At 44.4% G+C, this 27,529-nt stretch overlaps 2 protein-coding genes across 2 annotated transcripts; both read left to right on the plus strand.

Annotated features, from left to right (window-relative positions):
• The first annotated feature begins 13,546 nt into the window (after positions 1–13,546).
• LOC119349060 (ABC transporter A family member 7-like) lies at positions 13,547–19,000 on the plus strand. The gene is made up of 18 exons (XM_037617067.1): positions 13,547–13,769; positions 13,923–14,307; positions 14,405–14,487; positions 14,581–14,725; positions 15,351–15,476; positions 15,553–15,677; positions 15,769–15,927; positions 16,005–16,167; positions 16,250–16,375; positions 16,466–16,549; positions 16,628–16,992; positions 17,081–17,281; positions 17,378–17,487; positions 17,573–17,657; positions 17,826–17,954; positions 18,037–18,142; positions 18,218–18,306; positions 18,536–19,000. The coding sequence occupies exons 1-18, from the start codon at positions 13,686–13,688 to the stop codon at positions 18,827–18,829; spliced, it is 2,859 nt and encodes a 952-aa protein (XP_037472964.1). The 5' UTR covers positions 13,547–13,685; the 3' UTR covers positions 18,830–19,000.
• A 2,684-nt stretch (positions 19,001–21,684) lies between these two features.
• On the plus strand, positions 21,685–26,787 carry LOC119309931 (ABC transporter A family member 7-like). Its single transcript, XM_037585828.1, has 16 exons — positions 21,685–21,798; positions 21,879–21,959; positions 22,489–22,633; positions 22,997–23,121; positions 23,282–23,443; positions 23,566–23,728; positions 23,859–23,984; positions 24,082–24,165; positions 24,263–24,606; positions 24,691–24,891; positions 25,144–25,253; positions 25,350–25,434; positions 25,630–25,758; positions 25,849–25,954; positions 26,111–26,199; positions 26,372–26,787. The coding sequence occupies exons 1-16, from the start codon at positions 21,685–21,687 to the stop codon at positions 26,669–26,671; spliced, it is 2,364 nt and encodes a 787-aa protein (XP_037441725.1). The 3' UTR covers positions 26,672–26,787.
• The last annotated feature ends 742 nt before the right edge of the window (positions 26,788–27,529 follow it).

The following is a 27,529-nucleotide window of genomic DNA, read 5'->3' on the forward strand; positions in this document are numbered from 1 at the left end:
TGAAAACGGCCGGAAAACTGGAGGAGAGGAGAGGGACTGTCCTGTCCTAGCTGTGTTCGTCAGTTTTTAACACCGGCCACGGTGGTGTGAGTATCATACACAAGATATGCAGGAAATTAATGTACTCCCTCCATTTCTTTTTTACTCGGTGTGTGTATGAGATTTGGGTTAAGTCAAACTTTAAAAAGCTTGATCAAATTTATATTAGGAAACATCAATATTTATAATACTAAATATTTTGTAATATGAAACTAAATTCCATATTGAATCTAGTGATATTAATTTGGTATTGTAAATATTGATAGTTTTATCCATAAGTTTGGTCAAATTAGAGATATTTTGACTTCGAACAAAAAATTTATGCAGAATAAAAAGGAACGAAGGGAGTATCATGTACGATACCATTTATACTGTCATTTTGTTTCTATTTACTCCGCATATTAGTTTTGATCTAAATTTACAGAACATACTATACCCTTTCACAATAAGAAATACAGTTTTTCTAACAAATACTATCAAATATATATATGGTGCGAAAATATATTCTATGATGATTTATAACGGGATTGATTTGGTATTGTGGATGTTAACATTTTTTTTATAAACTTGATCAAAGTTTGACTCGAGACAAATATAATATGCAAAGCAAATACTCCCTCCGTCCTAAAATATAAGATGCATTAGTTTTTTTTTATTTTCTAAAAGTCAAGTATGTGCATGTTTGACCAAGTTTTGAGGAGAAAGTTTTGAGGAAAAAGTACCAACATGTACAGTACCAAATTTGTATCATTAGATCCATCGTGAAAAGTATTTTCATATTTATTTATTTTGTATTGTAGATGTTGATATTTTATACATAAGTTTGACTTGCACGAAAACTGAGGCACCTTATATTCTGGAACAAACGGAATACTACATAGTACTATAGTTTTTCTTTTACGGTTAGTTCTATACGTTGTTATTTCGGATAATCTCATTTATTTATTACTAGGATTCCTCCATTGTTGCGGGTACAACTGGATTGTGAGGATTCACGAAAAGCATTAAATTAGTACTCCACATATTACTCTTTGCATTCCTTAATGTAGTTCATTTTTTAAGTTAAAATTTGTAAATTTTGATCCGACTAGTTGGGAGTTGAGTCGCCAGTGTTGGATGTGGACGATCTAGATGTGATGTCTAGATTAGATCTACTAAAGAGCTATTCTACGCTTCTAGGGTTTCCGGAGTCGAAGCCCTTCCCTTCTCTCGTCTCGTTTGGACCTTTATATAGGGTTATTGGTCGGGGCCATCGTCCTCTGTCTGGATCTTCTTGGCGTACTTGGACTTCTCCGTGTCTAGTAACCACATGTGTTCTTTCAAGGAAACTAGGGGTGTCGCGTTTGAGGAATTGGTCACCTAGGCACGGACCCCTCATACCGTACACAAGTGGGAACATACGGCCCACAATATAACATTTGCGACACAGGTAAGGGTTGAACCTACTCCTGCCTCGACAAGTCCCCCATCAGTATATGTAATGAGACCATGGGAGAGTTGCCAAGTTCTTCTCATTGTCTTGTTGTCGATGGGCGACTTGTTTCGTGTTTCCCTGGCCTTAGTCGAAAACACTTTGTTTTTTAGACTACTCGTCTGCCTCGCATTCCACCGCCATGTGGATTCTTCCCTAAGGGACGTGAATTGTGGGTGGTGATGTGATATTAATCTTTGTGTTGCGTGTTTCCTCGCCTTGATCTGCTCTGTGCCTTTATCACTCGTCATTTCAACTTTTGAGGATGTGTGGGGATGAGGATTTATATCCTTTCTTCTTTTATCCATCATGAGATTATCACCTTGCCCCACCTTCTTGAGTTGCCATAGACAAGAAGAATACAACCCTCACAAGTCCTAAGAAACCTGTTTCGAGGGGCAGTTATGTCCTCCAAGAGAAAGGGAAGACTCCAGCGGGGCACCCGTTGGTCGTTGACCTAAGAGCAACTCTATCAAAGTCGTCATATCAACTCAATCGGCATAATAACTGCCAATATGGTGATTTTGACCGAAAAGGTTACTCTAGTAGAGTCGCCATAATTTATGGAGGCATTCCACATTTGGAGGCTGGATGCGTTGGTTTGGAGCGCACAACATCCGTCAACCGCTCGCACGGGAAGGATGTTCTGGCTCCCTCTTAGGCTCCCGTGGAGCTCATCTCATCTCCTTCCCCTTCCTTCTACTTCATGCCCACCAAAATTGCCACCTCGCAGCCCGACACCCGGGAATCAACACCCCACCGCCAGAATCGATACCATGCCATCAGAATTGTTGCCCTGTCAATGGCACTCGCCCAGGGGCGCGGGAAGGGGCGGGGCTTCTCGGTTATCTCGCCGATTTTCACGCCCTCGTTGGGTATCTCGGTTGCCTCGGGGAAGAAGGTGCTAACGTAAATATCTCTAGTGAACGTAAATGCCTCTAAAGAACATAAATATCTCTTTATAACCTAAATCTCTTTGTGTGCTGGTGTGTGATGTGCTTGCGCTAGTGCTCTGTAGGCTCCGTAGACTCATCCATGGTGGGTTTGGGGGTAGGACAATAAATTTGGGGAAGAAGATAGAAGCCAATGATAGGTGGGTCCTACTTGTAGAGAATTTATGAAGACTGCAATATGGCTACTATGTGGTTGCACGCAGCAGCCTCAACCTATCCATATAGAGAGCGTGCTCCGTATGCATTATGACGACTGCAAAATCACTTGGACAAGATGGTTGGGTCGAGCTCGTTCCCCATGCTTATGTTTTCTTTCTGGTGGAGTGGGAAATTATTTCTATTCCTTTTGGAGATTGTATGGTGGTTCTGGTTGGCCATCTCTCATGCAGACTCGGATACCCCCCCTTTCCCAGTTTGCACCGGAGCTCCTGGCGGTGTTTGAGATCGCACATACTATCTGGCGCCGAGGGTTGTTTGGTCCTCATCATCTTTGTCCATTTGTGTGAGGATTTTTTTTCTGCCACCCTCATGATCTCATGTTGTTTAGATATCTCTACGAATTGAGGTTGGTCGAGCTTGTGAAGGGGTGAGTTGCCATAGGAGGATAAATGGGATGAGGAGTGATTGCGAGGTTTTCTTTTTCTTTTCTTTAGAATGGTGTTGAGGTGTAAGTGACATTCCCAAAAGTATGTAGTCAATTTCAACCATGTTTTCACTCGCAAAAAAAGTCAACCATGTTTAGTCAAAACACCCCCCCCCCCCTCAATTTTGAGCCTAATTTTGACAAAAAATTGACTTGATAAATTATGAGTTACATGCCACAAAAAGTATATCACTAAAAACTTCTTTCGGACCAATGATAAACCTTTTGTTTCATTTAACTCATAATTTGCTAGTTATATTTCTATTAAACAAATCTGGGCTCAAATTTGAGGATGCTTATAAAGATGGACGGAGCGAGTAGTTGACACCAACTAGGGGCCAAAATGCAAATATCCCAAATCTTAATTTCCGTTCAAAGCTATAGCGCGTTTGCACATGCACATGCACGTACCTATTCACCGCAAATCTTATTTGACAGGAGCTGACTTTTCTAAAGCCACTTACATATACTACTAATACAACCATTATAACACCAATCATCATACACGTTGCGCATTCTCAAGTCAACTCCTAATTGGCAGCCTAAGAAACTCCCAAGAAATTGAGCAGCAACACCAGAAATCCTTCACCTCCAAGCAACGCATCGGGCCCAGATTGGTTTGCTTTTTTTTCGGCAAAAAGGAGTTTTATTTCAAAATTATAGGACTACAATCTACTGGGAGAAATCCTCAATCCAACGTCATGGTTGTCTGATTGAGGATACAAGGGAAAGATCAAACGATTAATAGTCAAATGCATTCCGGAGAAAAAATAGTCATTGCTGGCCATGATCGGAAATTTCACTAGCGCACCCACTTCATCTGTTTGACCATTGCAAATTTGACCATGGAAACACTGTCCAAAACAAGTAGGCCATTGCAAACTTGACCATGAAAACAGTAAGTACCATTCAAAACAATTAGTAGTATGTTTGTTTTAGAGAATTCAAAATAATATGTGTATCCTCCTATCACACGTCACACGATAAGTTTTTAAAACTACGCGTCAGACGATAATGTGGCACGGTGACCAAGAACTTACCCAGGAGGGTGTGCTTGCGCATCAAGTAACTGACCCCGGTTTCCCATGTTTAAAATTATGGACGATCAACGTGAGCAGTTCGGCTGACAAAGCAAAACGTGAGCAGATGGCACCGGGTTATTCGTTTGCTTTCCGGTGTGGCATGCATGGACGACCAGCAGACGCGTCACCGTGAGCAAACGATCATGCCGGTAGACGTGTTCCTTTATTCTGTAGCTGCTCACACCGCGGGCTGTGGCGGGGTTGCGGCGCCGGCCAAATGAGATCGTGGAACACAGTAAACTCTTTTCACAAAAACCTGCTGCGTCTTTTGGTGCCTCTGTACGTATTCACGGTTCATCTGCTATGCGCCAACATTTTGCTTCAGACCGTGGCAAGTACGTAGTAGCTATGCGTAGTAATTAGTTAAGCTCGAATCTTGCCTGAGCTAAGTGCTTCGTGAGAGACAATCGTACTGTGTTTTTTGAAATTCAAATGATAACTAGACAAACAGAGCGGGCAATTGAGGTTTTTGTAAAATAAATAAATATTGTTATTTTTGAAACTGCCAGTGGGGGAGAAGACTCCCACATGAATATATTTCAAATTTACACAAATCAATTTGGAGACATGGAAATGATAAGATCTCTCACAATGAGAACCTAGCCTTGACAGTTGGAGCATCAATCTTCATGCTGATTTTTGTAAACGATTTTGCTAAACGTAGTTGACTGAGACTTGGTTATGTGCTAGTCGATGCTATATTCGTGAGATTTGAGATTTGTGCAAATTTTACTGTTAGTTTTTTTTTTCTTACATGTTATCTCACTTGACTTAGGCTTGGTAAAGCCTCTGTTGACCGAGACCTCGCCACACCTTTTTGTAAAATTGAGGCCTAGATTTCTCACCCAGCTTCAGCGACCCTCTCACAATTCGGTGATCTTTATCCTGCCATTTCGGTTCTGACCCAACCGATTAATGCGGATTTTGTGCGAACTAGATGGGGAAGAGATATATGTTTTTGAAGCTTCAAATCATTCTGGAGATAAGTATTATTATGTTGTTTGAATCATACTATAGTAGATGCTGTAATTGAGTTCGTACTATAAATCGATTTTGAAATCAAGTTTGAATTGTTGTTTGATGAGATGGGGAAGAAATAGATCTTGTTAAGCCAATGACAAACGGGTCCCACACGGAGGGACATTTTGAAGACTCCATTGTGGCGGTTCTATATTTACGTGTCGCCTTCACAACTTCAAAGATATTATAAAGCGCGCTCCATACGCATTTCGGAGGCCGCGGATACGACTACCAGCTAGAGTTGCCAAGACTAGTGTTTGGTTTACGCGCAAAAAGAAAAGAGTTGCTCTGACGAGAATACTGTTGAATCAAATGGAATCTCTTGTTCGCATATGCCCTCGGACTCGACAAAAAATAGAAAAACTCGGACTCGAGCCGGGTATACTCTTTGTTCCCTGTCATAGTTGACATACTGGATGTTCATCCAACCAAGTAATTGTCAGCGTTCTGCTTTGAGACAATTCAAGTCATGTCTCCTTCCATCACAAATCTGAAACTATGGCCCTCCAGCCAGTCTAATAACGAATAAAGAATCTTGAGCCGGTTGTTCAAAGCTATAACCCGTGTTTACGTGATGTTCCATCGTTTTTAGCCAAAGGCGATCTTCCTTGATGCGGTGTCATGCAAGTGTGTACCAATCATCACCATGAGCATGAGGGATCGAGGGATTAAAATTATCAACGGTCACCGGTCAGAGAGTTGTTCGGTCAACTCTACACTTGCGAAGAAACTTCCATATGAGATGAACAAAAAAGAAACTTACATATGAGGATACATACGACTAATAAGAAAAGTTATGCGGTTCTCTAATCAATCACGAAAAATTCTGTGGCGACAACAAGAATAGGGTTGACTAAAGGCATCATTTTGGACCTCCGCATTTCTACCGGTAACCCGCAAAAATCCCCCCGCATCTGTCCGTGGACCAGTCCGCGGACACGGATGCGGGAGAAAGACATCCAACGCTAGACACATACATTTCAAACATATTTTAACTAACCGGACGAAATTCATGCAAACCGGCTCATATTCATCAAAATTCGAACGGAAAATAGCATAAATCATCCATACATAGCATACAAATTAAGTCTAATACAACAATTTCTTAAATTTGACTAGATCCCGGATGTGCAGGAAGTTTTTCTTGAACGGATCATGTCGTTCCACACAAACTCCCCCTTCAACTTCATCCAGCAGTGTGCCGTCCCTCTGTTCTGTGGTAGACCACGGCGGCGCGTGCGGGCTACATATAATTTGTAGACTAAATTGAGTGAATGAATCAATCAACAAGTGGGGCAAAAGGAAGTAAAACATACGATCTCGTCCATGTCCGCATGCAATGGCCACCTTGTCTCGAGCTGACTAACCAAGTTACAGAACTTGTTGACGCTGATCTGGATAGCGTGCCAGCGCTACGACAACGACCTCACGTTGCGTGGTTGAATGATGTACATGTCGTAGGGGGCAATGTGTTCGCAATGTGTTTTTGTGTGTGAAACTTTTCATGCACTTGTTCCCAGAACGGCTCCCCTCTGCTCCTGCCTATGAAATCCTCGGATACGGCCAGCCTTGCATCACAACAACTCATCTTCCATGGTCGAGTAGCTCACCATCCTTCGTACTCTAAAAAATGACATAGCATTTGAAAATAAGCTCAATGGCATTTGACCGAACACCTGTCGGGCGTGGTGTCCGCAATGGAGGTCATCGACAGGGGGCGGAGTGTACCTTGGTACAAACGGCTCCAGGGTGGAAAGCTCTATCGGAACAGCGATCGGGCACGTCAGTGCTGGTTGCGGACGTCCAACAATGCCTATTTGATCGCCGAAGATGAACAACGGCGGCGGCGGAGGTGAAGGGCGCGGATGCAAAGAAAGGGGAAGAAGGGGCGGAGTGGAAGGAAATGGGACCGGGAGGGGGGATTGGGTGGGCCGGGGTGTCAGAGTCCTATGTTTCGGGTGTCCGGACTCCCGCAAACCTCCCACACTGTTGTCTCCAATTTGCAAGAGAAATCGCGTCCGGACCGCCCCACGGACTGATACAGGTCGTCGTTGGATGGCTTGGACGCTCCAAACAGCGTGGCCTAGATGGTTGCGGGAGGTTTGCCGGTCCACCTTGGAGATGCCCTAAGTACCTACAACTCAGAGGGTTTTATTGCAGTTTTCTTAGCCAACTATAGCTACATCCAGCCTTGCTATAGTTGTTTCAGCAGGATGCAGCAAAATGGTACTAATGGATAATAGTTTGATAAAGTTATCAAATAGCAGGCTATAGCCCCGCTATAGCTGTTTGAGCAGGGTACCGCTATTTGTCATAGCACGCTATTCCAACCTCTTTTTCAGAAAAACTTTCGATCTATTCATCATTTATCATGATAGTATAAAGAACATTAGAAGTAACAAAAATACATCTAGACCAATAGACCACCTAGCGACGACTACAAGCACGGGAGCGAGCTGAAGACGTGCCACCATCTTCGCCCCTCTTTCACTGGAGCTTGGCAAAACTTATTATACTAGGCAATCGAGAAGTCATCGTGCTAAGGCCCCACAGAACCAGCACACCAGAACAACATCCACCGTTGATGAAAAGATGCATAGATCGGAAGGATCAGTCTATACACACAGGAATGAAGACTGGATCCAAAGGGATCCACCGAAGACCAACACTAACCGAATCCCACGAGATTTGCCAGAGACACGCCTCCACATGCCCTCCAACAACGCCAAACACACTGGTGAGATTGCGTTAGACGGGAGAAACTTATTCCATCTTTAGGAGCCGGCGCCGCCACGCCTTCGTGACACAAACCCTAACCAACCTCAAGAAAACACCTAAAAATGGAGCCATGACCCTCCCACTAGCAAGGCCCGGGGTCCATCGTGCCTCCATGGCTCTAAGGTAACTCTCTTCTGGTGTAATTAATTCATCTGAATAGTTTTTGATGAATTAATTGCAACAGAAGACTGCCAACGGGGGAGAAGACTCCCGCCTGAATATATTTCAAATTTACGCAGATCAATTTGGGGACATGGAAATGATAAGATCTTCCACAATAAGAACCCTAGTCTTGACAATCGCACTTTGGGAGGACGGGGCGTCGACCCGTTGACTGGGTAGCTAGGGTTGCTGCCAGCCCACCCGAGTTTGAATCCCGGCTCGGACGCGCGGTGCTCGCGGAGTTTCTCCTATAAAAAAATGCCAACAAGGGTTAGCTCTTGGGTTGTCTCATTTTTTGACAATTGCACTTTGGCAAACTATGCTCGCTTAGAGGGAAGAACTATGACCTGGTTTTGGTCTGGTGGTAGCCATTGATCTTAACATCATTGATTGTAATCCTGCTATGACATGAGTAATACAGGTTTTAACCCGCAAAAAAAAACTTCGTGTTGATTTTTGTAAAATTGAGGCCCAGATTTCTCACCCAGCTTCAATGACCTCTCACAATTCGGTGATCTCGTGGGGACAGGAGATTCGGGCATTTCGGTTCCGACCAACCGATTCATGCGGATTTTGAGCGAACCGGATGGGGAAGAGATACATGTTTTTGAAGCTTCAAATCATTCTAGAGATTAGTATTTATTATGTTGTTTAAATCATAGTAGATACTATAATTGAATTCATACTATAAGTCAATTTTGAAATCTAAGTTTCAAGTTTGAATTGTTTCTTGATGAGATGGGGAAGAAATAGATCTTGTTAAGTCGATGACAAACATGTCCCACACGGAGAGACATTTCCAAAACTCCGTTATGGCGATTCTATATTTGCGTGTCGCCTCCACAACTTCAAAAATATTATAAAGCGCGTTCCATACACATTACGGAGGCCGCAGATACAACTATTGGGTAGAGTTGCTCTGACTATTGTTTGTTTTACTCGAAAGGAGAAAAAAGTTGCTCTGACAAGAATACTGTTGATTCAAATGGAATCTCTTGTTTGCTGCATATGCCCTCGGACTCGATGCAAAAAAAAAAAAAAAAAAAAAAAAACCGGACCCGAGCTGTATATACTCTTTGTTCCCTGTCATAGTTGACATACTGGATGTTCATCCAACAAGTAGTTGTCAGTGTTCTGCTTTGAGACAATTCAAGTCATGTCTCCTTCCATCACAAATCCAAACTATGGCCCTCCAGCCACAGTCTAATTAATAACTAATAAAGAATCTTGAGCCGGTTGTTCAAAGATATAAACCGTGTTTACGTGATGTTCCCTCGTTGTTAGCCAAAGGTGATCTTCCTTGATGCGGTTACTTATCATGCAAGTGTGTGCCAATCATCACCATGAGCATGAGGGATCGAGGGATTAAAATTATCAATGGTCACCGGTCAGAGAGTTGTTAGGTCAACTCTATACTGGCGAAGAAACTTCCGTATGAGGATACGTACGTACCACTAACAACAAACGTTGTGTGGTTCTCTTTTGCGAACACCGTTTTGTGGTTCTCTAACCAGTCACGAAAAAATCATGTGACGACCACAAGATTAGGGTTGACTAAACGTATCGTTTTTGTACGCCTCTGTAAATAGCTTCGCCACCAAGGGTTTTACTGCAGTTTTTGTTAGCCAACTCTGACCTCCCCAACCTTCATGCGGTGGGTCACGCTCACATGCTCATCACTTCTCTCGTGTCTGCAGAAAACATGGGATCGGCGCAGGTTGCCGTCTGTTTTCAGCCACTATGTGTGTTTCATAACCTATGTCCAAATCCTTTTGGCATTTCTAGTTCATAGTATGGGTATATGAGAGAGTTAAATTCTTGTAAGGGCATCTCCAACGGCAACCCGCAAATTTCTTCCCGCATCCGACCACGGACAGGGGGACTAGTCCTCGGATACGGATGCGGGAGGTCGTCATCCAACACTGCCCGCATATATTCGGCCTCCCTTATTTTTTTAAGTCCACACGATCAAATAGTCGCATACATCGAGTGTCGATGTTCGAATAGCAGCATGCAGCACTAGTTTAAAATTTAAAAAGTTTAAATATTACATCCAACATTGTTGTCTCCTTTAATCACCCATTGATGATGCTCAGTCAGATTTTCCTTCAGCTACTCGTGAGTAGGTCAATGCGGAATTTGTTGATGCTTTGAATAAACTCTTCAGATGTGGCCGGATTCTGGTCTGGAAGTTGCATAGTATCACCCATGTTGAACACTCGATGACCTTTAATCGAGTCCTTGAGATTGAGAACATGCTCCTCCGCGTCTTCAAGAACCTCCTGCATCATCATCGTCTGATCGGATCCTCCTCGTCCGACGAGCCGTCGGAGGACTCAATATTGTGCTCGTATATGTACTCTAAACCGAAATCCATTGCTAAAAAGAAGGGAAACCTGTTTTGAGCTCCGACGATCCATCGAACAATTGCTAGGCATGGTGAGTATAACAGTACCAGATGGAGGGGCTTTGCGGGAGCCCGGACCAACCCACGACCGCTTCTGACTGTCTTGGCCCACCAAAAAACCCTTCCCCCTCCCGCGCGTTTTCGGTCAACGCCGCTCCAGAGCATCGACACCCGCATTCATGCTTGGCCAGAGAGGATGCGACCGCTCACTGACACCGACATTGAGGCGGCGCGCCGGCCGAGAGAGCGCCGTCCGCGCCACTTCTTGGTGCAAGCGACTACCGCACATTCAAACGATACGACGGCTGCCCGCCCGTCCGTCCGTCTACGACACACATTGATAGCATGTGGTTGCCGAGGCGATTCCTCCGGCACCACCCGTCCGTCCCTCTGTCTCCCACCATTGCTATATAAACGGGTGCCCCGTCCATAGCCGCAGTCATTCGCCTCCGATCCCTCTCTGCACCACTCCCACCATCCATCATGGATTCCTTCCCCGCCAAAGTTCTCTAGGACGGGCTGACGTCGGACCAGAAGAAGGAGATGACCACCATTGATGCCAGCTGGCTGGCCGGTAGGCAGCCGGAGGAGGATGACGTCCCAATGGGCAACACTGTCGACGATTACCTGACGCCACCCTCCTCCTCCTTTGTGCCATCCTCGCCGGTGCATTGAACCATGACCATCGACGAGGCCCATGCCCATTACATGGACATGGTGCGGGAGGAGCGGGAGGAGCAGTTCCGGGAGGTGCAGGCCGACGCCGCCTACAAAAACCACCTCCTCCAAGAGCATGTGCAGGCGGAGGAGCAGCTCGCCGCCAGCAGGGCGGTCGCTCCGGAAGCAGACCTGGCGTAGCAGGAGGCGTTGCTCAAGTCCTATCGCTCTGCAGTGAGATCCGCCCCGCCCGCTGGCGGTACCGTTAGCGGGTGGCAGAGGTGGTGGCCGCCTATAACGAGAGCGACGATGCAGGCGAGGCGGTGTTCAGCGAGACCGCCGATGAGGAGGAGGACATCTCCGCGTCTGCGCCCCGCCGCGACGACCACGAAGCCGACACGTCCGCTGGCGTTGCCGACAGCGAGGAGGAGTAGTGCATGTTAGGTCGCCGCCGCTCATGTCCCAGGAAGGCCACCGCTCCTCCCTTCCCGTCGATGCCAAGCTTGGTGGGCTCAGCACCGTCGGCCGATTAGTCGCTTGGCGGCGACGTGAAGACGAACAGCTTCACTTCCCGGGCCTCCGGAGGCGAAGGTTACGGAGACAGAGCTGGAGAGCGCCGAGGCGGAACCGGAGACGGCGAAAGTTCAGTTCTCCGGGCTCATGGCCAGACACGGGAAACAGGCGTTGGCGACCATTTTGATTAGGTATTAATTATACCTCCGGACTAGCACCGCTTTGATGTAAATGTAATGAAATCTGGACGTGTTTATACGAAATCCGTTCGGTTTGATTGAATTTCGTTCGGTTGATTCAACTTGTTGTCAAAATATATACGGATATGATTGGATGGCGGGCTCCCGCATCCGTGTCCGCTGGTCCTCTGCTTCTGTCCGTGGACGGATGCGGAAGAAAATTTGTGGGTTGCTGTTGAAGATGCCTTAAGGCCCCGGCAAACATATTCCATCCTTTTGCGCCAAACGTTGTTCTCACAATGTATGGATGCGGGTGGAGAGCGATGTTTTTGGATGTATGTTGCATATTATTTCAGAGAATTTGGGTCTCAAGGCTCTAGCATTGATGTGGACCTGGCATGGAGATGACCTTCACACGTGCATGATTAGTCCTTGTACTACTCTGAGCCTCGATAACCATTGACTTGATGCATCTGTGGTGTCTGATCAATTATTTTGTTGCAAATTGCGATCGAGATGCGTGGGTGGATAGCCTTCTGCTAAGCTTCATTCCATTGATTAGTTTGAATAATCCTTCATGGTCAAACTGTACTAGTTGAATCTGAAAGCTGGATACTTGGGGATGAAGCTACGGGCGGGTATCAAGGAAATAGTCTTTTTTTTTTGCGGGTATCAAGTAAATAGTCAACTTTATTTTTTTAATGCAATGACAGGCAATAGCTTTTCCAATTTCATATATAGGAAAGCAAACACAAGTGGCTCTTCAAAATGCATGGTTAAAAAATGTCTTAATAATCGCCATGGAAGCAACGGAGTACAAGTTCAATCTATGGTGGAATGGTTATGGCGATGGGGAATACTATGGTGGCTGGTGTGTACTTGTGCGAAGCTAATATCACGAAGATCCAACTTCGAAGAATGTTGTGTGGTTGTACATGACGAAGCGTACTGGGCTCGTGCCAGTGCTCAACTTTTGTTCTGGTAACTTGTTTATATGGAAATGATACTTGTTTGATGTAGATCTCGTTCATGTCATCCTTTCCTCCTTTTTACCGCCATTTCCGCGGCATTGACAAAACAAAAAAGATTCTACAATATATTTGGAATTACCAGTGACTAATAGGCAACTTGAACTAATATTCTACTCCCTTCAGCCCATAATATTTGACACTAAACCGTGTCAAAAATACTTTTATATTATAGGACGGATGAAGTAATAGAAGAGAGCGGTTTTGACATTAAATTAGTATAAAAAACGCTTTTATATTATGGGACAGAGCGAGTAATAAAAGAATTCATCCGTGATTATAACAGATAAAAAGGATTTAGTCTATGTTAACAAATGTGATGACTTGTTATGGTTGGCATGAACTTTAGCAATCTTACAAACCATCAAATCAAGAATGTGTTATGTGTGGCAGCTTGTTTGCCTCTTATTTACTTGGACACAGTTCGTTCAACCGACTCTAGCTGATGAGTGGGGCCCACGTAGGTTCTGACAAACTTCAGAAGTCAAACAGAAGCGGGCGACTTTAGCTGCTAATTAATCACATTTACACCTTCGTGATGTTTCTGAATTGCACCCCACCCCCACCCCACCGGCTGCAGACTGCAGAGACAAGGCACCACACCACACCACACCACAATGACGGCGTGACGCAGAATTGGCGGGAGCTGACAAAGAAGGCGGCTATAAAATTTGGAGAAGACGACCAAGAGCTGCTGCAACCTGCCACACCAGCTGAGCTCCATCTTTCTCCTCCGAATCCACCCAGCCAGCAATGGACTCCTCCACCGGCTCGAGGGGCCCCGCCGGCTTCTCCACGCAGGCCAACGCCCTCCTCCGCAAGAACCTCTGCTTCCAGGTGAGGCCCCCTTCGCCTTCTTGCTCTGTTTCTCAGTTGATCCATGGTTTGATTTACCGCGCAATACTGCGATATGGCCGTGAATTGATTTGAATTTGCCAAATTTGCTGATTTGCTGTCCCGTTTGCTTGCTGTGATCCATGGCTGCTGCAGAAGAGGAACCTGAAGACGAACGTGTGCATCACCCTCTTCCCGATCCTCCTCTGCGTCCTGCTGGTGCTGCTGCAGGGCGCCATCGACCGCGAGATCGACAAGCCCAAGTACCGCTGCGGCTGCGCGTGCGTCGACGCGGCCGCCGACGGCAGCTGCCGGAGGACCGAGTGCGGCGCCCAGCACTCCACGCTGGACCAGGTCGCCAGCTGCCCGATCCCCACCCCGCCGCGCTGGCCGGCCCTGGTCCAGCTACCCACCCCCGAGTCCAGAGCCGTCAGCACCGCCTCCCAGCCGCTCGACGGTTTGCCTGGCCAGGCGTGCCGCGACGCCGGCTCTTGCCCCGCCGCCTTCCTCGTCACCGGAAGCAACCGCTCGCTCGCCGAAAGTATGTTATCTCCCTCTGTCATGCCACACCAGCAGATGATGACATGAGCCTATTTCGTTCATAATTCAGGCTCAATCTTTGTGCTTTTGAACGGCAGGTCTTTCGGGTCAACTGTTCCCTGCTCTGTCTTCGCCTCTGAATTTCACCAACTATCTGGTTGCGCTCTCCAAGATTGTTCCTGTGAGTTTCTTCCGAGCCTATAGATTATACAGTCGTGCTATGATGTTTTGTTTTCTAATGTACGAAGCTTTTGGTTGGATCTGTTTGTCTCAGGGCTCGGACACGACGCCAGAGTTTAGACAGCTCTTAGAGCCAGCATTTACTCCAGGGAATACTCTGTATATTGTCCAACCTCAGTGCCGGTCCAATTTATCGCAAACAGTTTCAGTCAATGCTGGAATAATACCGCTTCAACTCAGTAAGTAACATTTTTCCTTTGCTGGAATCCTCATTTCATCAAAGATGCTACATGTATTCTGAACAAGGAGTTGGTTAAGATGAAGCTACGAGAAAACCATGAACATTTGGAATTACCACTTCGTGATCTCAACAAAGAAAAGGATTACTACCTCATGTTTCTAAGCTTTAGTTGCATAGAGACTGGCACTTTTTTTTAAAGACAACAGGCCGCTTTGTTGATTTCCACTAGAAAAACGCCAGTAAAGTAGTTTCTTGGGAGTACCAGTCAACTACATTTAAAATATTGGACCTTGTAAAATGGTGATGTTAGAGTTTTTCCCGTCTTCTTCATCAATATTTATAATCAGCTTTGTTGCTTGAGTGTTCTATGTATTAATTAATATTTTAAAATAAGGAATATATCAGCTGACCAGGTCTCATCAAATAATTAGACGGGACTCGAATTTAAACTATTCCTTTAAAAACACCAGGATGTATGTTAGTTAGCAGGAAATTTACTTTTTTTACTGAAATATTTTATTTTAGTTTATGAGAATATGCCGTTGGTGCCTTTTTTTCATACATTTTCTATCCCTCGCGTACCTACTAATTTCTCCATTCCCAATGTTCTTTTGAATGTCTAGATGTAGAGTGCATTCAAGGTTTGATGTTATGGCGTGAAAGCGAATCAATTGTCAATGACGAACTATTTAGGGGATATAGACAACAAAGGGAAAGTGGAAGAGAGAGGGCGAATGAATTTGCTGCAGGTACTCACTGATCTAGTTCAGTGAAGTGTTACCATTGGTTCTTCTCGTTTAGAGTATAACATGTTTCTCTTCACAGGTTACAACTTCTTGAACACAAATAAGGATAGCCTTGACATTAGTATTTGGTTCAACTCTACCTATAGCAACAATACTGCATTTACTGAAATTGCACTATTACGAGTGCCACGCTTGGTTAACATGGTATGTGCTTTTAACTGGTGCACAACTCATATTAAGTGAAATTCATTTGTATTTCAATTATTACAACAAAACTGCTCTATCTTTCTTATAGGCTTCCAACGCATACATCAAATTTCTCAGGGGAAGTGGAGTAGAAATGCTGCTTGAATATGTTAAAGATATGCCTAAAGTAGGAACAAAGTTAAAATTTGACCTGTCTTCTCTTCTTGGCGCACTCTTCTTCACCTGGATCGTTGAACTACTCTTTCCAGTGAGTATGAGACACAACCTTGTTTAAGTTCACAAAAAATGGATAAAAATGATGAGTTGGTACAATACTTTTTTCAGGTTGTACTAACATATCTCGTGTATGAGAAACAACAAAAGCTGAAAATTATGATGAAGATGCATGGTTTGAAGGACGGCCCTTACTGGATGATAACTTACACTTACTTCTTTGCTCTATCAGCTGTCTATATGCTACTATTCATCATTTTTGGCTCTGTGATAGGTAAATCATATTTCGAAAATCATCAAGAAGTATCTTTTATTTACGTAATTTAATCTCCTTAAAATGGTTTGATTTCGTACAGGTCTGCGTTTCTTCACAGCAAATAATTACAGCATCCAGATTGTTTTCTACTTCATCTACATAAATCTGCAGATTGCACTCGCATTTTTCGCAGCGTCCTTCTTTTCTTCAGTCAAAATAGCCACAGGTCTGTCACTAAAATTTGTTATGTCTAAAGTAAGAAAGGAGTGGTTATAATATATTTGTGAGTAACTAATCGGAAGTTACGGTGTTGCAGTGGTTGGTTACATTTATGTATTTGGTTCTGGTTTACTAGGGGCATTTCTTCTGCGTTTTTTTGTTGAAGATAATAGTTTCCCAAGTAAGTTACTTTCTTATTTATGTTTGGCAACTCTCTTTACATCATATGCATGACGAGTTATGTTTTTCCATAACAAAGAGGGTTGGATAGTAGTCATGGAGATCATCCCTGGATTTTCACTTTACCGAGGGTTATATGAGTTTGGTCAATATGCATTCTCTGGAACTGCAATGGGAACCAGTGGTATGGAGTGGACTAATTTGAGTGACCCAGTCAATGGAATGCGTACTGTATTGATTATCATGGTTATCGAATGGGCAATACTTCTCCCCTTGGCATTTTATCTTGATCAAGTCTCATCATTGAGTGGTGGACTCCGAAAGAGGTTGTTGATCTCCTTGAAATGCTTTAAGAAGCGAGCTGCATCATTTCGGAGGTATAGCTTCGGGCGACTAGGACCTAAAGTAACAATCGAAATGGAGAACCCCGACACTACTCAAGAAGTAGGTTAATCCCTTGCATATTTCTCAAAGATACCTATTCATTTTTTATAAGAGAAGACCCTGACAATTGATTTCTCTTTATGTTCAGAGAGAGGTAGTTGAGCAGCTTCTGCTGGAACCCAGTGCAAACCATGCCATTATATCTGATAACCTAACGAAGGTGTACCATGGAAAGGATGGGAATCCTGACAAGCTTGCGGTTCGTGGGTTGTCTCTTGCCCTCCCGAAAGGCCAATGCTTTGGAATGCTTGGCCCGAATGGAGCAGGGAAAACATCCTTCATCAGTATGGTATGGTGACTAGACATATACAATGTGTTCATTTTTGGACAAAGTTAACCAACATATTCACTCCTTGCGGATGTATTTTCCATTTTTCCTCCACAGATGATTGGGCTCATTCCACCTACATCTGGCACTGCTTATGTCCATGGAATGGACATACGGACTGATATGAATGAAATATACACAAATATGGGTGTCTGCCCACAACACGAGTATGGCCTTGATCTAATGGTATTTTCTGTATAACTCTCCGTGCACACTATAATGTCAAAAATACTATTGCTTTTTGAAATATAGCTTGCTCTGGGAAACATTGACGGGAAGAGAGCATCTGTTGTTTTATGGAAGACTAAAAAATCTTAAAGGCGCTGAATTGCTGAAGGTATAGTTCTGCAATTTCTGTATGTCTGCACTCTGCACCAGTTTGTTGTTTACCTCATTGTGAAATGTGGTGCTATATGTTCATTGGTTCTGCCATGCAGCAATAGTTCAGATCATAATATGCATGAATGCGTTAACATATGGAATGCAAAATATTTTGTGCTGTCAGGCAACTGATGACTCTCTGAAGAGTGTTAACCTATTCCGTGGCGGTGTCGGGGATAAGCAAGTGGGGAAGTACAGTGGAGGCATGAAACGGCGGCTTAGTGTCGCAATCTCCTTAATTGGAGACCCCAAAGTACTAACCTGATTCCTCTCGTGTCTCCATATGCACAAAATATAATGGAATCTGCGACTAAAAGTTTCGTAAATAATTTCAGGTTGTTTTCATGGACGAGCCAAGCACTGGACTAGATCCAGCATCAAGAAATAACCTGTGGAGTGTTGTGAAAGAAGCAAAGAAAAACCGTGCCATTATTCTTACAAGTATTCATCTTTCCTGACCATGTCCTGATTCCTTCGATAGATACTGTGAATCATCAAGTATGCTTTCTTTGGCAGCGCATTCAATGGAAGAGGCAGAGGTACTATGTGATAGACTGGGTATTTTTGTCGATGGTGGTTTCCAATGCATTGGACATCCGAAAGAGGTAAGTTGCCTATTCACCTTGTATGAAGCATATAACTGCATTTTGTGTGACTGTATCCTACTCCCTCCATCCCAAAATTCTTGTCTTAGATTTGTCTAGATACGAATGTATCTAATACTAAAACGTGACTTGATACATCCGTATTTAGACAAATCTAAGACAAGAATTTTGGGACGGAGGGAGTACTTTATTAAGCACTCACAACATTTTCCTCTGCAATGTTTTGCAGCTGAAAGCAAGATACGGAGGCACCTACGTGTTCACAATGACAACATCTTCGGAGCATGAGCAGGAGGTTGAGCAGCTGGTTCGCCATTTGTCGCCAAATGCAAACAGGATATATCACATATCTGGAACACAGAAATTTGAGCTGCCAAAGCAGGAGGTGAAGATAGCAGACGTTTTCAATGAAGTTGAGAGTGCAAAAAGCCGTTTTAGCATACACGCTTGGGGCCTCGCTGACACCACCTTGGAGGATGTCTTCATCAAGGTTGCCAAGGGAGCACAAGCTTTCAACGTGTAATTAGTATATTTGATTTATAGGTCAGTATTCTTTTTCTTTGTTGAGAAATATATGGTGTATGAGACTTGCTTGAACTTCACTGTATATAAGTTTTGGTTAGTGTGGCACTTGAGGTGTAAATTTAGTATTGTGTAAAGCTGTATATCTCAAATTTACTTGTGAATTCGGCAATCCCAGTGTTTCATATTCGTTTGTCATATAAGTTAGAAAAAGATTCATTTTTTTAAACGAAAACATTTTTTACAAAACACGAACAAATTTCGTAAACATCAACTTTTATTGAAATTCTGGACATTTTTGAAAATTGTCGAACAAACTTGGAAAATCCAACCTGCTTTTAATAAAAGTGAACAAATTTTGAAATCCCCAAACTTTTTTAAAACCGTGAAAAAATTCTGATTTTTTTCATTTTTTTAAGATTCGGTCTTTTTTTTTTGAAAATTGCGATTTAAAAAAATACATTTTTTTAAAAAAACCCAACCAAAATTTGAATTCCCAAATAGTTTTTGAAGAATTATAAATTTATGAAAAGTGAAAAAGGAAGAATAATAAAACAAAATGAAACAGAAACCAAAAACCAAAAACCAAAAATCACAGGAAAAATGACAAAAGAAATAAAAAAATGGTTCAGGAACTTTGAGAAGGTTCCCAAAAAGGGCCGGCCCAATTAGCTCGATGTCGACCTCACCTGTCTGTTTCTGCATCCCTAAAAAAGAACTGTGTGTTTGTGCGACAGTTTTCCTCAACGCGCGGCAAACAGGAAATTCCCGGGGAACGGTTTTCCACAGGTTCTACGCAGGTATTGGGAACCTTCTATTTAGGGGTTTTATCCACCGTTTTCTAGTTTTCTTTCTTTGTGTTTTCACAAATTTTGCTGGTTTTGTTTTGGTTTTTCTGATTTTAAATTCATAATAATTTTTCTATGCTTAAACATTTTTATATTTTTAATTGTTATGAATTCAGAACATTTTAAAATTTTGCAATTGTTTATCAAATTCTCGAACAATTTTCCAGTTCATGAGAAAAGTCAAATTCATAGTCATTTTTTGAAGTGCATAACTTTTTCAAATGCAGTTTTTTTAAATCAGAAATATTTTTTCAAATTCATATTTTTTAATAAAAATCATGAACATTGTTTGAAGTTCATGAACAATTTTATATTGGAACATTTCTAAAATTCTTGATTGTATTTTAAATTGATGAACAATTCAAAATCCATGAACAGTTTTTCATATTCATGGATTGAAAAAATAAAATAAAATAAAGCCAACCAAAAAAAAACAAGGTGGACTAAATAAAAAATAAATACGGGTGATCGCTCGTTTGCTAGTGCTTGCACTCACTAGCTAGCGGCTACTCCGCTCGCTTGGAAAGGCCATGTAACAGGGACGTGTGAGCGACGCATGTTGTAGTGCTCGCTATAAGCGCCGCACATCAGCGCGCAAGATTACATGATCCATACACATAATCTATTACACTGGTCCGGTAGCCAAACCGGCTGAATGTATTCTATGCAATCGTCTTCAAGCGGTTGCTCCCAAAGATCATACAGTATATTCATCTGAAATTGTTACTCCCTCTGACTCAAATTAATTGTTGCAGCTTTAGTAAAAACTTACAGGGAGTGATTCATGGGATCAGAAAACAACCATTTGCTTTGCTTGAGAAACAAGCGTCGCAAATGTTGAGGTCTGCAATTCTGCGTGGGGATTCACATAACGGCACGTCACTTGCTTGGTCGGCATCAGCATATATAAGAGTATAAGACACATCGCGTGCGTGCGTCTCTGTTCCCTTCAGCGATGCTGCGGATCTGGAGCCGTGACTGCATAGAAGCTGCACGCCGAAGTACGAGATCACGGCGGAAATGTTATTTTATTATTAATGTTGATCGATCCTTTGTTTGGACCTGCCGGCCGGAAACACGGAGGACGACACTCGTATCCCTTTCGTCCGCAAGAAGAAGAGATCGACGTCGTAATTAATCCGGTGAGGGAATACGGAGTACGTAGTGTAACGTAAATGAGGGGGATCGATAACTCCAAGGGAACCGCGTACGTTCGTTTCGTCATGGGAAGCTGGCCGGCCGGCCGGCCATGCACAAAATCAGCAGCCCAAGATGGAAATATTGGTTCTCTTCTCTCTCGGTACGTCATTCCCACGTACGTACGCCTCCGTACAGTGATCGATACTGCCGTATTTGCACGACGGTGAAAGCGATGATGCATCATGCATGTTTCCCTGTTGATCTGGGTTGATCTTAACTGTCTTCTTGGTATCTCAGACCAAGTTGAGATAACTCCCAAACTGATCCAACTCTGCCGGTAATACTATACGCGTACACTATATATATAGTGTATATGTGAGCTAGTGTCCCGACCTGGGCCTGGGGAGAAGGAGAGATCGACGTGTGCATGCAGCAAGCCAGGCTCGGTCGTCGGTCACCTCCTCCTTACGTAACGGCCGCGCGCGGGGGCTGGGGCTGGGATCAGAGACCGGTTACGTACTGCTCCGGTGTAGTATGTGCACTCGAGCGTAACACCCGGCCGGAGTTAAGGTGGGCGGTGCAGCGTTGAACCGAGCGCAGATCGAGCGAGAGAGCGAGGAAGCGCGTGCGGTGCCAGGTTCCATGGAGGCGCTCCGCCGCGGACGGCGGCAGCACGCGTGATGCTCACGCCCTGCCGCGCGCGCGCGCCACGAGGTGCCACGCTGACCTAGGTCCTCCCTCCTCCATCCATCCGCTTCATATATACTCTAGATGTATATTGTATACACACACACACTCCCCATGCCCTGGTAGCTTGCCTTGCTTTCTTCTTACTCCGGCCGCGCGCGTCAACCTTGATCCGGCAGAAATGGTGTCTGCGACCGGCGGTCGCAACGGCAACCGCACGCGCACGCGTGCCCGTGCCCTCGCGAGGTTCTGCAGGCAGCTCCATGCCCTCCTCCTCAAGAACCTCGCCTTCCAGGTGAGTCACCGATCTTCTTCTGCCTCTTAATTCTCTCTTTGTTCAGGCAGGCCGGAATGACGACCTTTGATTGTTTCTAGAGGAGGAACTGGAAGACCAACGCCGCGATCGCCGTGTTCCCGGTGCTGCTCTGCGCGCTGCTCGTCGCCATCCAGGCCGTGGTCGACCGCGAGCTGGACCGGCCCCCGTTCCGGTGCGGCTGCGAGGGGGGCCACTGCGGCGTCCAGCACTCCACGCCCACGCAGGCCATCAGCTGCGAGGTGGCCGCGCCGCCCAGGTGGCCGGCGCTCCTGCAGGTGCCCGTCGTCCCGGCCTTCGTGCACGGCCGCCCTGCGCGCTGCACCAACGCGTCCTGCGCCCCGGTCACGGTGCTCCTCACCGGACTCAACCGTGGCCTCTCCCAAAGTAAAATAAAATAAATTTAATACTGTACTATACATATACTCTCCACGACTCACGTGCGGTTTTGTTGACTGAACTTTCTCCATCGACAGGCCTTGGAAGGGGGCTGTTCCCAGACCTCTCTCCTTCAGACTATTTTCTCATGCCTAAAACCATGAACTCCTCATCCTCTCTTGACCACCTCTCCAAAGTAGTCCCTGTGAGTTGTTCGATCAGCCAAAATGTTTTGGTATTCTTCTTTGGGAATGACGTGCATTGATCATTGAATCCGTCAATCCATACATCCAGGGCTCCAGAACATTGCCCGCGCATGAGCTGTTCGTCGAGCCCGGCCTCGTGCCCAACGAGACCTTATACGTGATCCAGTCAAAGTGTTCGTGGCAAAAGCACAATGTTTCAGGAAATTCTGATGGTGGAATGCCACTCCAACTGGGTAAATACCCTGTACAATTGATATTATATATCGTGCAGTGTTTACATTCATCCACGTTGTTGTTCCTTTCCTTTGATGAAGATTCTTTGCACAATAGCAGCTTTTAACACTTCTTCTTTGTGAAATTAACGGAACAGGCATGGAGTGTGTTCAAGGTTTGCCATTGTGGTGCGCGAGTTCGTCGGTGATAAACCGCCGTTTGTTCAACGGTTATAAACGTGCAAATAAGAGGAGAAGATCAAATGAATTCCTTGCCGGTAGCCTGATCTGACTTTCGATATTACTTTCTCTTCTTTTCATAATTCAGATGTACTAGTTCTTTGTTGTGCAAAAAATGTCTCATTTTGGAGTGCAATCTTGCAGGTTATGACTTTCTTGATACAAGCAAGGGGCTGTTCCATGTATACGTTTCGTACAACTCCAGCTTCAGCAGGGACAATGGGCACCATTCCATGACAGTTTTGCGCGTTGCACGGTTGGTTAATATGGTACTATACTTACAAACCTGCCTGCAGCTTACTTTCAAGCTCATACTCAAGAATAAGCCGCCTTCTTTACTACTATTTTTTTTAGAAAAGGAGGATTACCGCCGGCCTCTGCATAGTTTCTTTACTATTTAGTGCTGATTATTATGCATTTGAACCGTAGGCATCCACTGCATATCTCAAGCAGGTTCTACCAGGAGTGAATGCAGAAATGCGCCTAGAATTTCTGAAAGAGATGCCCAAAGCTGCAATCAAAATGAAACTGGACCTCACAACTCTCCTCGACGCACTCTTCTTCACATGGACGGTTCAACTCCTCCTTCCAGTGAGTTCATTATATATATATATATCGTCTTCTACAATCATTTACTCCTGCCAGTGAGTATTAGGAGAAATATATGTGTTAGTGTTCGACGACGAACTCATTTCAGTTGTTTTTATTTCCAGGTAATATTAACATATCTTGTTTATGAGAAGCAGCAGAACCTAAGACTAATGATGAAAATGCATGGACTCAAGGATGGACCATATTGGCTGATATCGTATTCCTACTTCCTGTCCCTTTCAGGAGCATATGTGACCTTCTTTGCGGTTTTCGGCTCACTTATAGGTACTAAATTAACTCCAGGTTAACTAAATTTAAGTTTCAGTTATGGTGTATGTGTCAATTGAATCCACGCACGCAGAGGCCTGGAGGCAAAAAAGCTTATAAATCATACAGATAACTCTTTTTTTTGCAGGTCTCGACATATTCAGATTGAACAGCCATGTTATACAGTTTTTGTTCTTTTTTATCTACATCAACCTGCAAATTGTTTTAGCCTTTCTCCTCGCGTCATTCTTCTCATCGGTCAAGACTGCTAGTGGTCAGTAAAATCAAGCCTTCTGTTTGATTTCCTCAAATATGTGGCCTCCCCCTTTTATATCCTAATCAGGATCAGTCTTTTCTTTTCTGTGTTGCAGTAATAAGTTACATCTATGTCTTTGGCTCTGGCCTTCTCGGAGAAGCGCTATTGAAGTTGTTCATTGAGGATACTAACTTTCCAAGTAAGTAACTTCTATATAATTCATCCAAAATTTCCAATTATCTCACTGATTTCAATCCATTCTTAATGAGCACTACATTGTTTTACATGTCTATTAGGACCTTGGCTAGTGATAATGGAGCTTGTTCCCGGGTTCTCCCTCTACCGAGGGGTTTATGAGTTATCCGAGTATGCAGCTGCAGGAAGCTACATGGGGAAGCCTGGAATGCAATGGGGGGACTTGAACGACCCGATCAACGGGATGAAAGATGTTTTGATTCTGACGTTCATAGAATGGATACTTCTGCTTCTTGTGGCATATTTTTTGGACCACAGACCTGCATGGCATCCTATTTTTCTCTTCGGAATTCTGTCGACCAAGCACTCGTCGCCGTCATATAAAGCGAATCCGAGATCCAAGAGGGTCTTTGCTGATATGGCCAAGGATGATGTTTTCCTCGAGGTTAGTTAAGCATCCATATATGCTATAGCTGAACTGTTTAGCAGGCAGACAGTTCTGAATTGTTGTTCAAATTTTGACTTTCAGCACAAGGTGGTGAAACGATTACTGAAGGAAATGGACACTAGGAATATGATCATCTGCCACAATCTAAAGAAAGTGTACCGTGGGAATAACAGGAACCCCGACAAGCTCGCGGTGAGAGGGTTGTCGCTCGCATTGCACAAAGGGCAGTGTTTCGGAATGCTTGGTCCCAATGGGGCAGGGAAGTCATCCTTTATCAACATGGTGAGTGACAGCTTCAAAGTCTGCTTCGGCTCCATATGCTTGTGTTGTCAGACTAACTTTAATTTAGATGGTGATCGTATGTTAGAGGTCATTAACAACACTTGAACATTCACTGACTTGATTTCTCATGAATCATAAGGACTTTAATTTCTGCCAGTCTCACTGTTTCCTCATAGCGCAACAATGTTAAGACACCACAAAATATGAAACATCAAAAACGGTTGACACTAGTCATGGCTACTGTATATGCAGATGATTGGACTAGTGGCGCCTACTTGCGGAACTGCTTACATACATGGAATGGATTTGAGAAAAGATATGAATGAAATATATGCAAACATCGGTGTATGTCCACAGCACGAGTAAGATCACAAGTGACCAGTCTTGCATTTTCCTTCTGAAGATGGTTCTGTCAGTGTTGGGATGACAACAAAATATTCTCCAACTAATATATGCAGTTTGCTTTGGGAGACTCTGACAGGAAGAGAGCATCTACTGTTTTATGGTCGAATGAAGAATCTCGCAGGTGCTGCTCTAACGAAGGTAGTTTCAGACCATGAACTTGTAAATAACCTGTATATTACTACTGTACAATATTAACATATCAGCCTTGTTGCAAGCTATCTGATACCACTTAATGTACAGTTGAAACTGCAGTTTAATTGATTTTTTTTCTCCATTTGATAGAGAAGGACTAGAAATCCATTTTATTTGATCATCAGATGTCTCTTAATCCAGGCAGTCGAGGAATCCTTGAAGAGCGTGAACCTTTTCCACTGCGGTTTTGGCGACAAATCTGTAAGCAAGTACAGTGGTGGCATGAAAAGAAGGCTCAGTGTCGCTATCGCACTCATCGGCAATCCTAAAGTACTTCCAACAGTCATTTCTTCATTCCCTTCCCCCAATCTGCAAAACAGTTCAGCAATAACCGCCATCATTTTCGTTATGATTAATCAGGTAGTTTACATGGACGAACCGAGCACCGGGTTGGACACGATATCCAGGAATGATCTGTGGAACGTCATCAAGCGAGCAAAGAAGGAATGCACCATCATACTCACAAGTAATGAGTGCCCCTCCTATTTTTCAACCCTGCCTTTCCTCCAGTTATTCACCATCATTCCATCATCAACAAGATGCTCCCCTCCCTTCAAAAAAAGCCAGATGCTAAATATAGTAATCTGCATTTAAACTCACTTGCTATACGGTGACATTTCAGCCCATTCAATGGAAGAGGCCGAGGAGCTGTGCGATCGGGTTGGCATCTTCGTGAGCGGAAACTTTCAGTGCCTTGGAACACCCAAGGAGGTATGCACACCAGAATTACACAACGGTCCGATGTACTATGTTTAGCTGATCAATAAAGTCGTTTTGGTAAAAAAGATGTTAATAGAAAGTTTACCTGAAAATTATGGTTTGGTCTTCCTTGTTAAGCATTTCATTGCTGCAAATTAAAAAGATAATACATTTGGTGTTGCAGCTGAAGACAAGGTACGGCGGCACCCGCATCCTGACGATAACGACGGTGGCGGAGCACGAGGAGGTGATGGCCCGGCTGATCGCCGAGCTGTCGCCGAGCGCGGTGAAGATCTACGGCATGTCGGGGACGCAGAAGTTCGAGCTGCCGAAGCGGGAGGTGCGGCTGGATGGCGTATTCGGCGCGGTGGAGGCGGCGAGGGCCATGTTCCCCGTGCATGGGTGGGGCGTGGCAGACACCACGCTGGAGGACGTCTTCATCCGGGTCGCCAAGGACGCCCGCGCCTTCGATGTCCTCTCGTAGTCGTAGTCCTAGCGGCGGCGGCGGCCAGCTAGCCAGCTTAGGGTGGAGATCTGAAATGTGTACAAATTTGCGATTTTAGGGCGATTTATTGATTGTTAGGTTAGAAAGGAACTGAACTGCCGAACTGCTTGACTACACACACCTGAACTGGTGCCACAGTCAAAGTTTCATCAACGTTCTAATGCAGGAAATGATCCGTTTCATGGAAGGTTCGAAATTATCTGACATCACATATCTAAATTTTTCCGTGCCCCTCAAAACCATCTGAAATCCAATAAAACTGAAGTACCCGGGGCCGGGTGGTGCCGTGGGTCTGGCCAATATGTCGGCACTGCCTCTGGCTTGCGGCATTTTGGTGGCCAACTGTCTCTGAAGGGGCTTTGACCTTATGATCCGGCGACAACGGTGACGGGCGATGATCAATCAGTCGGTAGTCTGGAGGAGTTGATGATTCATTTGTGCTCTTGCAGCGCCATGATCATTCCCGCATTAGACTGTTAGTGTATGCATCACCAAGGGTGATGCACGACCTTGATCGTGTCCTTCCCCTTCATATAATCCATTTCCACCGGCGAGGACCGCGGAGCTAGTGGCGATGCGTGGTGGTGTTTTCTTGTGTAGATTAACCATTAGTTGCCACTTATGAGGACGGCGCGAGACACTGGAATGTCCCAAACTCGGGATTTAGACAGTGTTGAGCCCTTCCTCCATGCCGTCATTTTTTCCCCTTCAAAATGGAGGCAACAGATTTGCCTCATCGATTAATTAAAAAGAAGAGAGTTGACCAGTTAATTAACGGACAACCGGGCGAAAACCGATACCAGCTCTTGCCCTAATTCATGTTTTTTTACGTTAGAG

Source organism: Triticum dicoccoides, chromosome 1B (genome assembly GCF_002162155.2).
Source record: "Triticum dicoccoides isolate Atlit2015 ecotype Zavitan chromosome 1B, WEW_v2.0, whole genome shotgun sequence".
Classification (NCBI taxonomy): domain Eukaryota; kingdom Viridiplantae; phylum Streptophyta; class Magnoliopsida; order Poales; family Poaceae; genus Triticum; species Triticum dicoccoides.